The sequence below is a fragment of the Geotrypetes seraphini genome, chromosome 7, assembly GCF_902459505.1.
Source record: "Geotrypetes seraphini chromosome 7, aGeoSer1.1, whole genome shotgun sequence".
Taxonomy (NCBI): Eukaryota; Metazoa; Chordata; class Amphibia; order Gymnophiona; family Dermophiidae; genus Geotrypetes; species Geotrypetes seraphini.
Window position 1 is genome coordinate 107192604 of NC_047090.1, and position 12399 is coordinate 107205002.

Genomic DNA, 12399 nt, shown 5'->3' on the forward strand with positions numbered 1-12399 from the left:
AAGTCAATGCAGTAGGTGAATAGATTTAAAAAATATATACTTGCTTCATCTCTTAAATAATGCAATGATTGAGACAGTTGTTGTAAGCAGGAAAGATAAAAATAGTATTTCGTTCACAATGTACACAATGACATAAACACAAGAGACTCTTGTCCATTATCTTCAGCAATGACATTACATGATGCAAGTATGGTCCACAAAACTATCATTCATGGTACTGATAGTAGGAAAAGGTCAAAAGTGAACATCTGTGAAAAGAGGGCAGAAACTGTGATTAGCATTTTTGAGGCAGTGCCAAGTGACTGAAGATTCCCAACCATGTGGTTTACTGCCTCCAATATGCAGGTCCAAGAGCTGTGCAGAAGGGATTAAACAACTAAAGCAAGTTTGGAAGACTGGGAGATAGTGAGAAAGTGGTGACCCTCCTGCACTTCCCACTGTTATGTACAGAAAAAGTTGAGATCCAGCTTCATGGCGATCTTCCTTCTGACCTACTTCTCTCTCTTTTTCAGGACATGGCAGAATGCCCAGCTGGGAGAAGCAATGATTGAAAGTCTAGAAGCCCAGGGCCTCCAGCTTGCCAAAGAGAAACAGGAATATTTAGGTTCGATGAGCTCTGCTTTGTGGTATAGATTTTGAGGAGCTAATAACAGTCTCTTACTTTGGGATAGGTTACCTGGATAAATACATTAAATCAGTCAACAGTTATACCCTCCTCCTCCTTCCATCTTAACACATTTTTTGGTCTACATTGCACACTCGGGGGAGAGTGTGGCGCAGTGGTTAAAGCTACAGCCTCACCACCCTGAAGATGTGGGTTCAAACCCTTGATGCTCTTTGTAACCCTGGGCAAGTCACGTAATCCCCCCCCCCCCATTGCCCCAGGTACATTAGACAGATTGTGAGCCCATCGGGACAGACTGGGAAAATGCTTGAGTACCTGAATAAATTAATGTAAACCATTCTGAGCTCCCTTGGGAATAGAAAATTGAATAAATAAATAAACATGGCTTTTCTCACAGGTATCACCCCAGCATATCACAGCTACACACTTACTTGAGTATAATTAGTGTTCTCTAATACGAATGCTAAAGGTTGAAAAAAGCAAATGCATAGGAAGAATATAGGAATAAAACAATACATGCCTGAGCTGCTTCATATAACATAGCCAGCACTCTGTGGTGCAAGATTTTGCATTTAATACATTTCCAATGGCAGTTCTGCTAAGGGTCCTTCCTTAAACTTTTAAATGACTATTGATTTTTGTCTTGCCTTTTACCTGTGTATTTGCAGATAAACTGATGGAAGAGACAGAGGAGCTGTGTCTGCAGAGAGAACAGAAAGAGGTAAGTGTCTGGCAGCCTGTCATCCTTCTAGTTTGACCAAAGAAGTCTAAGTCTGTTAAAAGCTAGAGTATTCTCTCAAAAGAGAAAAAATGAGATAGTATTTCAGCATTCTGTGTCCTTTCTTCTTAGGAGCTTGAACGATTGAATCAAGTGTTGGAAGCAGAAAAACACAAGTTTGAGGAGGTGGTCCAGGAACTCAGGTGTGAGCAGGAACAGATTAAAAGGTAAAGAAGTTTCTACACCAGGTCTGGTAGGGCACTAGTTATCAAAACTGCAGAATATATAGCCAAGAGGGTAGACAGTTTCAGCTGATTCAAGATCTATGTATCCTGAGGATAAAGCATTTTCAAAAAGTGATTCTCTTCCTCACTACTATAATGTGCTTTTTATTGCCCTGCCAGTTAACTTACTGTACAAACTTCAGTTAGCACAAGGAGAGGACCATGCCCGTGCTAAAAACCTTACATTGGTTACACTATGTAACATGATTTTTGTTCCTGGGCAGTAAGTACAACGGTTAATCAGGTGTCCAGTAGCACTATAAGTCTTGCAGAATTAAAACTTTGATATATTCCAACTCTGAGAGAGAATGTTCCATATCCATGCAACCATTAATTCAGGTGACAAGTGGCTTGTAGCATCAACTCGGTGGAAATCAGGGTGGAAATCAGCAAGTTAGTAAAGCCTGTAAAGTGCTGGTTGCTGTGATGTTTTCCAGATCTATCCTTTTTGATCAGCTTAACTTCTAATAAAATCAATTCAAACCAATAGTTATTAGGCAGTATTTACCAAGATTATGTCACAAAAACTGAAGCTGATGTTGAGTTGCTAGATTATTTGTTATAGATTATTTGCTGATAATAAGATCAATGGAACTGTCTCGTCTAAGCTTAATGGTTGCCATGACAACCAACAAGCACAACAACAGATGACTGAGGTTGAAGAACAACTGCAATATAGTAGTAAAAAGTAGAAATTACTTATAACAGGACCCATTTTTTGGTAGATAAGTGGCTATAAATGAGATTGCCTAAGAATACTTGCAAAAAGCTCAATGCTTAAGGAGACCAGCTCGGATCTCAAAAAATCGCAGTAAAAGTAAAATAAGACTGAACCACATGTGAGAAATGCGTTGCCCACAGGATGAGAAAAACTCTCAGAGATTTTAGGTAAACCAAGGCTGCTAAATTTATTTACTTTTTTGGCCAAAAAGGGTGTCGATCTGCACAAAGAAACGGTAAGGTAGGCATACTTGGCATAGTGCATTCATTGTTTATATAGTAAGTACAAACTTTTGGTAGACCCTCCTGCCTGTCTGCTCATTGGATAGAGCAAAGACAGTTCACAGCCTATCAGATTCTTTCACACCTACTTCTTCTTTCTCCACCCCTAATTACTTCTCCCATTACCATTATTCCATGGACCTCCGACCATATATACAGTTGCTCATATTTGGGCACTGTCCCCTCCTCTCACAAGCTTGCCTGTCATTTGACATGCTTAAATCAGCTCTTCAAACAATAGCCCTTGTGGTTAGTTATGCTGACTCCTCTAATTCAATGTTAACTTGACTGCAGGCATTGTATGTAGTAACAATATTTTGTCCCAGGAATGCTTACTCCTCCCATTCTCTGAATCAGCAAATGTTTGCTACTTCTATATGCACACAGTGTTAGACAAATTCCTTCTACTAGAGTTTCATCAGTATTTTATTTAATTTTCATTACCACTTACCACTTTTTGCAAGTATTCTTAGGCAATCTCATTTATAGCCACTTATCTACCAAAAAATGGGTCCTGTTATAAGTAATTTCTACTTTTTACTACTATATCCTTATTTGTAATGTTACCTCTTCAAGGTACTTAATTATATGACACTCTGCCCTGTTAAAATCATATGTATTAGTAATGTCTTTTAGTTTGTGGTTTCTCTACTTTTGGTTTCTCACACCTGGTTAGATATTATATACTAGTCTTTAAGCCCGTTACATTAATGGGTGCTAGAATAGATTGTCTTTCTTTCTCTCTCTCCTTGGCCGCTTTCTGTCTGTTTGTCTTTCTTTCTTTCTGTCTCTCTTTCCTCGGCTGTCCACCACCACCCCTTCCCTGCTCCCCCTGTCCAGCAGCAGGCCTTCTCCCTTCCTTTTACCTCCCCCCCCTGTCCAGCAGCACCCCTTCCCTGCTCCCCCTGTCCAGCAGCAGCCCTTCTCCCTTCATTTTACCTCCCCCCCTGTCCAGCAGCACCTCTTCCTGCTCCCCCTGTCCAGCAGCACCCCTTCTGGCCCACTGGTACGAACCTTATGTCCATTTCTCCCTCTTTTACTTCCTCTGTCCCTATCTCTCCCTTCCCCTTCTGTCCCCTCCCTGAATCTCTCTCCCTCTCCCCATTTTGCCTCTTCCATATCCATTTCTCCCTTCCCTCCGCTTCTCTCACTCTGTAACGCACCCCTGCCGGCATCTACTCCTCCTCCCCTCCTCCCTCCTGCCTGCTCATCCATCCGCCGTGTTTAACTTCAAAGAAAAGCGCTACGCTGCGCTGTTGCTGTCCTTGGCATTTTCTGTCCACTGCAGCCAGCCCTAGTGGAAACAGGAAGTTGTCAGAGGGCGGGCCACAATGGAAAGAAGACGGCGAGGCCAGCGACAGCGGGCGGGTGAGGAGGTGAGGAGGGTGAGAAGTAGATGCTGGCAGAGGTGCCTGTGTCTCCCCCCCCCCCCCCGGGTTCCGATGCCTATGGAATCAGCGGTGCGGGAAGGCGGGAGGGGGGAGTTGCCGGTATGTTCCCTGCCTCCGTGTTTGAAAATTGAATTTGGCACGGACCCAGACACCACGTTCGCAGGGAACACGCTGTCCTAAGTGCACATTCGCGCTTAGGGTTTTATTATAGAGGATAAGTGTTATGTTTTATATGTTCACACCTTTGCATTATTTTGCAACAATTAACACCATTAGAAAATATATTAGCATTTTCATTTCTCACAGATATTAACTCAGTTAATTCAAATAATATTTTGCCAGTAGAAATTCTCACCTATTGGTAGACTAGTGACTTCTATGATAACTGCCTAAAGACCTGATTCTAGCTGCCAATATCAGATAAAACAGTAAAGTAAACAAGAAACAGAGTTCCACTGTCATATCGTTCCTTTCAGATGATGTTTAGCTAGCAAAGTCACACTTTCAGGCGATCACTGAAAGTATCCACTCTGAGCTCTCATTCACAAAGTATCTCTTTTAGCTCTCTTTCCAGGGTCTCCTGTTTGGTTTTCTTCTAACTCCTCCTGTCTTTTTCACTTCTTCCAATACATCCATCTCTGACAGTGATCTTTTCCTTCCAGCTTTCTTCTGTTTTTCTGCCTGTCTATTCAAATTTCATTCACTCTTACTAGCCAGTCTTCAATCTCCCTTTATTCACTGTATCTACCTACAGCTTTCCATATCTTTCACTCTATCCAGGTCCTCTTATTCCCTATCTCTTGTTCCCAGGTCTTTCTTCTCCCCCATCCAGTATTAGCCTCCCTTTTTCTCGCTTTCCCCATTCAGAATTACCCTTTTCTCTGCATCCAGCAATATCCCATATCCCTCTGTCTCACTTCTGCCCATTCAACATTACCTCATCTCTGGAAGAAATACTACCGAAGATGCAGGTGGACCTTCTTAAAAAAGAAACTTTTATGATAGGCTTACACGGAGCTTAGGTTGATGCTGCCATCTTGCAGAGTTCTAGAATCAGTGTGCAAGTGTGTTTTTCTTCTGTTGGGACATTGCTACAACCAGAAAGGTGGTGCTTTACACCCCCGCAGCCTGCTGGGATTTAGCCTGGTGCTGGCCTGCGCCTAGCTCAACAACCTGAACTGTGTTTTGTACATCCTGGTCCCAGATACTAGTCCCAAAGAGCTTAGCTGGTTCCCATGGACTCTGTGAGTGGAACAGGCTTACACTTACATGAAGTGGGACAAACTTCACCTATTGTTTCTGACTTCAGCCAGCTTGTAATCAAATAGATCACTTTAACATTTTCTATTAGTTCTTCAGGATAATTACAGATGCAAAAATCCAAAGCTAAACAAAAAATACAATGTGTATGGGGGTTCTGCCCACTCTTGCTTCAGAAATAAATTGTAGAAAATCTATTTTCAAATGCGCAAGGTGGGGTGCCATGTACCACATCCTCAGGGGTGTAAATGGTCTCATGTCTCCTCCCCTGCCCACCCCTCTTTTTTCTAATAGATTCATACAACTTTTTTCCACGTCTGCAAATTAATTTTTTTCTGCCTTCATCTCTAACACCAGGGAGCTGGAAATGACAGCTCGGTCTCTAGGAGGAGTAGAGGAAGAGAAGAAGGAACTTCGCAGCCTAATGGAGGCCTTGCAGGAAACGCTGGAGGCAAGTCACTACTCCTTGGTAGAGGTAGAGGTAACAGTAATTCTTTGTATGTGTCACTCAGTGAAGCAATGTAACAGCATTTTAGTCACATTTCTGATATTCTTTTATGTTGCTTAAAGAGTGAATGTTGAGTTCTATATTTGTTGGTTCTTATCTAGTTAGCAGTACGGATAATTGCCATTGAATATCTACAATGCTGCATGCGCTAAATGCTAACACCTCCATAGAATTTGCGTTAGTATTTTTCATTTAGCGCATGGTTAGCGCACGCTAAAAACGCTAGCGCATCTTAGTAAAAGGAGCCCTAAGTGCCGCCATTTGAGATCACAAAGTCTCACAGTAATATTTATTCATATGTGTATATGATAAGAAAATAGACTCTACATGGCCAGTGTTTCGGCACAAAAAAGTGCCTTTTTCAGGAGTCTAATATTGCAACACTGTAGTTCAAGGGTACAGATATTTCCTATGCGGCCGCACCTTGAATACTGTGTGCAGTTCTGGTCACCATATCTCAAAAAAGGTATAACGGAATTAGAAAATGTACAGAGAAGGGTGACAAAAATTATAAAAGGGATGGGACAACTTCCCTATGAGGAAAGGCTAAAGCAGCTAGGGCTCTTCAGCTTGGAGAAGAGATGACTTGGGGGTGATATGATAGACGTCTATAAAATACTGAGTGGATTTATCACTTGTTCACTTTCCAAGGGGATATGCAATGAAGCTACTAAGTAGTAAATTTAAAACAAACCAGAGAAAATTTTTTTTCACACAATGTGTAATTGAACTCTGGAATTCGTTGCCGGAGAATATGGTGAAATCAGTTAGCTTAGTGGGGTTTAAAAAAGGCTTGGATAATTTCCTAAAAGAGAATCTACTGCTTATTTCTAGGATAAGCAACATAGAATCTGTTTTACTACTTGAGATTTAGCTAGGTACTTGGGACCTGGGTTGGTCACTGTTGGAAACTGAATACTGGGCTTGATGGACCTTTGGTCTATCCCAGTGTGGTAATTTTTATGTTCTTATGAAAACCGGATCTTCTGTTAATGAATAAATGGAATAGTCCCACCGAAAAAGTATAAACTTTTCATACCTTTCTCCAGTGGCATACCTAGGGTATGTGACACCCGAGGCATTTTATGTCACCCCCCCGGCCCATCATTTTTTGACACCCCTCCTGGCCCATCATTTTTTTATACTCCCCCTCACCCTTGGTACGCCACTGCCATCAGGCCCTCTGACTCATGTAGAGGCATCTATTTGTCTCTACTTTTCCTACTGGATTGTCTTCTATATGAAGATTGTTTTCTGTACTTTGGATTTTTTCCTTTTTATCTTTATAAGCTGCCTTGGTATTATATGTTATCCCAGGACAAGCAGGCAGCATATTCTCACGTATGGGTGACATCACCGACGGACCACTTTAAAAGTGCATCCATACCTTAAAGCCTTTAGAAAGTTTGCGATAGCCCGAACCATGCATGCATGAGTGCCTTCCCACCCCCCATAGGGCACGCAGTCCCTCAGTTTCTTAGTTTCCGCAGAGCTAAGAAGTCGCATTTTCAACAGCTGTTGAAAAATTTTTTTTGTTATGCTACCTTCCCCCTCTCGCGGCTTCTGACTTTTCAGTCAGTTCTCTTTTCTTTTATTTTTCAGTTTTAATAATACCCCCCCCCCCCGAAAAAGAGATTATAGTTACTTTTCTTTTGTTATTGTTGGCTTGAGTTCGGCAGGCCTTTATAGATTGCCCTAGCGTTCGTTTTTCCTATGGCTGTCTTACTGTTACTGTCCCTCCCGCCGATAGTTCTCAACATGGGCAGTGGCTGTGCTTGGGCACTTGTGGTCACCGCCATCCACCGCTGCTTCTTGCAATGTCTGGCTCTCAACTTTGCCGATTTCTGCTTCCTCTGCTCTTTTCTTCAGCAGCGCAATCCCACTCCACTTCAGCAGCAGCTCCTGTTCTGCGCTGTCGGGAATCTGGCGCCCACCGCATTTTAACACTGGCCGTACTAATCAAGCCCACACCAACTACATCGGTGCCAACAGTGGATCTTCCTATGCTGTCTGTGGTGTTGCACCTCACAGTGGGTAAGCCAGCTGCCAACTTTTTCCCTGCTCCCTCTGGGCTTCCGGTCATAGTAGCAGTGAGTCTAGTCCTGCCGACCTCTAGCAGCCCCAACTATAGCTCCGCTCCGGTATCGATGAGTGCCTCGATACTGGCATTCTCATCTCCAGAGCTTAGAGCGGCGCCGAAGGTACCAGCTAAAATGCCAACAGTACAGGTGCTTTTCTCTAATGCAGCGAATAACAGTATTGCTTCAAGAGGATTTACGGGAGGAATTTCAGCTACTTATGCCAACTCCCATGTTGACATCGACTCTCTCGGTGCCGCTTCAGTCTGAGCTATCGACTCCAGTTGTCCCTACCCAGGAGTCTCCAGTAGCGGCACTGATTCTGGTACGGGAACTGACATTGACAGCTTCTCGACGCCGATACTCTTCTTCACAGATATTACCAGAGACCGTATCGGTGCAGTCTACCAAGACTCTCAGCAAGTCAAAGCATTTGGAGCCTTCAGTTCTGACTATTCAACACTATCCCACAGTGCTAGAGATTCTGATCTCTAGGGGGTTTCTGAACAGGAACTTTTGCTCTCCAACGCCGAGGGCTCCTCAAGGGATAATTCTACTTACCTTTCTTCTCAGGCAGCTCGTTTACCACATTTATCCAAGAGATGTCTGGGGCTTTATCCATTCTTTTAGAGGCAGATTCTAAAACTTCTAACCTATTTTTAGATGCTTTAGTTTATGATCAGCCACCCGAAGAGTTCCTCAAACTTTGAAACTCCACTAACAGTACCGGTGGCTCCCCGCAATTTGAACTCACTATTCAGGGTGGGCCACAGTTTCCTCATGCATCTCTTCTCCAGAGTAAGGGTCTGTGCATCTGTACCTCCTGGCAGAGCAGGCAAGACTATGGATCGGTTTGGCTGCTACGTTGGCCAACCAGTCGGGTATATACACTTTCCATTTTTCCTTCACCACATTCCAAAATATCTTCTGGAACGTAAGCTCCCAGTTTTTCATAACATTTTCATATCAGACTTGCTTCAGCTCTGCCAGTTCATGGTCAGATCAGCATATGCCACCCTTGACTTGACCTCTGGTGCAGCAGTACTGCCAGTTGCTATGAGGTGCCTTACTTGGTTTAGAGGATCTCAGCTCAACCCTAACCACCAGGACAGGCTAGCATATGCACTTTGTTTGGGGGACAAACTCATGGCTCTTCCATGGACACAGCTACACAGACGTTGTCTGCCCACGAGACCATGTGGGACACTCTAGTCAAGTCCAAAATGACTACAATCTTCTTCTCAATGAAGATTTCCTGCAAAACCGTTGACTCCATTTCAGTCTCAATCCAGGAGTCAAAGGCCACAACAGCAACTACGTCAGCAACAACACAAGCCATGGGCTGCTCCGTAACAATCAATACAGCCTTTTTTAACATGTTTCTTCAGAGCATAGTCAATATCCCCATCCTTCAGTCTATTCCTCAACACATTGAAAGCTGTCTTCAGTTCTTCTTAGATCGCTGAGAGCTCCTCATATCAGCTCTCTAGGTTCTCGCCATCATACGACAGAGTTACATACTCAATTTTCACACCCTGCCTTCAGACCATCTTCCCAGCAAGTCTGTTTTGGACAGTCCTCCCTTCTTCTTCAGGAAGTTCAATCTCTTCTCCAGCTGAATGCCATCGAGGAAGCTCCCTTCGATCAGCGGTGTTGGGTATTCTACTCTCGTTACTTCTTGGTACCCAGATCTCAGAGTTCTCAAAAAATTTCTAGTCCAGGAGAAATTGAGGATGCTCTCCCTTGTCCTGCTTTATCCTCTCCTCAATTGGAACGATTGGCTCTGCTATCTGGATCTCAAGGAAGCCTACACGCATATCCCAATCCTTCCGGCTTCCAGAAAGTACCTTCCGACTCAATCAGTGTCATTACCAATACAAGGTACTTCCTTTCGACCTGGCATCTTCTTCCAGAGCCTTCATGAAGTGCCTGAGTTTAGTGCCCGCATTTCTCCGATCTCCGGGCCTTCAAGTTTTTCCTAACCTGGACGATTGGTTGATGCAGGCTCTTTCCTCTCTAGAAGTGATCCAAGTAACATCTCAGACCATTTTCTTTTTTTCATCACTTGGATTCAAAGTCAGTTTCCCCAAATCACATCTCTTTCCGACTCAACGTCTGCAATTCATTGGGGCCATCCTAGAAAACATTTTCATGAGAGCGTTTTTACCTCAAGATTCTCTTGAGGCTCTCAGCAGCTGCTTCCTCTTCAAACCAGTTCTGCCAGACACATGGTAATTCTTCTAGGCCACATAGTTTCACTGTCCATGTAACACCACTGGCAAGACTACATCTTCACACTCCCCAGTGGCCCTTGCATTTCAGTGGTCTCAAGCAACGGATCATCCCTCACAACATATATCTGTGACATCATCTCTTCTTCAGTCGCTTCAATCTATCCAGAGGTCTCCTTTTCCAGTTACCCCCTCATCACCAGGTCATCAGAATGGACGCATCCCCTTATGTCTGGGGGGCTCATCTGGATGATCTTCAGGGTTTTTGGACCATCAGGGAGCGAAAATTTCACATCAATTTCCTGGAACTCAGAGCAATGTTTTATGCCCTCAAAGCTTTTCAACATCTTTTCTGCCCTCAAGTCCTCCTCCTTTGCACAATCAAGTAGCAATGTACTACATAAACAAGCAAGGAGGCACGGGCTCTCTCCTGTTGCATCAGGAGGCTCAAAATATCTGGACTTGGGCGACAGCTCGCAATCTGTTCTTGAAGGCTGTCTACATTCAAGGGGAGAAGAATTCCCTAGCAGACAACCTCAACAGAATTCTTCAGCCTCACGAATGGACTCTCAACTCTGCAGTCTATCTTTGCTCAATGGGGCACCCCTCAAATACACTTGTTTGCAGCTCCTCACAAACACCAGTTGCCCCAGTTTTGCTCCAGACTTTACTCTCCTCTCCGTCTGGAAACAGATGCTTTTCTTCTGGATCGGACGAGCCTGTTTGTATATGCATTCCCTCCAATACCTCTCATGTTGAGAACTCTGTTCAAGCTCAAGAGAGAAGCAGCCACCATGATTCTCATTGCTTCATGGTTGCCCAGGCAATATTGGTTCTCCCTTCTACTTCAACTCAGCTCCTGGGAGCCCATACCTCTTCCAGTATGTCCTGCTCTGCTTACTCAGAATCAGGAATCACTTCTACATCCCAACCTGCAATCTCGGTTTCTCTTGGGCTGAATCCATCTCACTTACATCTTTCTCAGCCTGTTCGTCAAATTCTTGATGCATCCAGGAAACCAGTCACTCAACAATATTATCAACAAAAGTGGACTCGGTTCCCTTCCTGGTGTCTTCATCATCATCATGATCTAACTTCATTATCAGTGGATTTGGTGTTGGATTATCTGCTTCATCTCTCTGATTCTGGCCTCAAATCTACATCTGTCAGAGTCCATCTCAGCGCTATTACAGCTTTTCACGTGCCAGTCGAGGATAAACCTCTTACTGCTCATCCTTTGGTCTCCAGATTCATGAAGGGACTTTTCAATATGAAACCACCTCTCAAACCTCCACCTGTCGTCTGGGATCTTAATGTAGTCCTTTCCAGTTTAATGAAGCCACCATTTGAACCAATGGCTACAGCTCATCTTAAGTTAATTACCTGGAAAGTGGTATTCCTTATTGTTCTTACCTCTGCCAGAAGGGTCAGTGAGTTACAAGCTTTAGTAGCAGATCCACCTTTCACCATTTTCATCATGACAAAGTGGTTCTGTGTACACATCCAAAAGTTCCAAAAGTTGTCACTGACTTTCACTTCAGTCAATTGTTCTACCAGTGTTTTTTCCTAAGCCTCATTCTCATCCTAGAGAAACTGCTGTGCATACTTTGGACTGTAAAAGAGCTTTAGCCTATTACATTGACCGGACAAAGCCTCATCGAACATCTCCCCAATTGTTCATATCTTTTGATCCAAATAAGTTGGGCCATCCTGTTTATAAAAAGACGATTTCCAACTGGCTGGCTGCCTGCATCTCGTTCTCTTATGCTCAGACTAGCCTGACACTGGAGAGTCTGTCACAGCCCACAAAATTAGAGCTAAGACAGCTTCTATGGCTTTCCTCAGATCTACTCCTATTGAGGAAATCTGTAAAGCTGCCACCTGGTCCTGCTACCTGGTCCTCAGTTCATACATACATTTCTCACTATTGTCTGAAGTTTTTTTCTCCAGATGGGATGGGCACTTCTGCCTATCTGTATTACATAATTTATTTTCCTAAGGCCAACACTCCCACCATCTCATTTCTGTTAGCTTGAAAATATGCAGCATGCTTGTCCTCCGATAAAGCACAGTTATTTACCGTAACAGGTGTTATCCAGGGACAGCAGGCAGATATTCTCACAACCCATCCACCTCCCTGGGTTGGCTTCTTAGCTGGCTTATCCTAACTGAGGGATCGCGCACCCTACGTCGGGCAAGAAGGCATTCATGCATGCGCGGTGCAGGCTATCTCGAACTTTCTAAACTCTTAAAGTGGCAATGCACTTTTAAAGTGGTCCGTACCGGGGCTCCGTTGATGGCG

The 12399-nt window shown here is 43.7% G+C and overlaps 1 protein-coding gene across 4 annotated transcripts in view; it reads left to right on the top strand.

Moving 5' to 3' along the window:
• The window catches only part of PLEKHD1 (pleckstrin homology and coiled-coil domain containing D1), a 110925-nt gene that overhangs the window by 66870 nt on the left and 31656 nt on the right, over positions 1–12399 (top strand). For all 4 annotated transcript variants that reach the window (XM_033952356.1, XM_033952358.1, XM_033952357.1 and 1 more), the window contains exons 5-8: positions 513–604; positions 1294–1346; positions 1476–1570; positions 5638–5731. In XM_033952356.1, coding sequence (XP_033808247.1) covers positions 513–604; positions 1294–1346; positions 1476–1570; positions 5638–5731 — 334 coding nt within the window. The remainder of the gene's footprint in view (positions 1–512; positions 605–1293; positions 1347–1475; positions 1571–5637; positions 5732–12399) is intronic.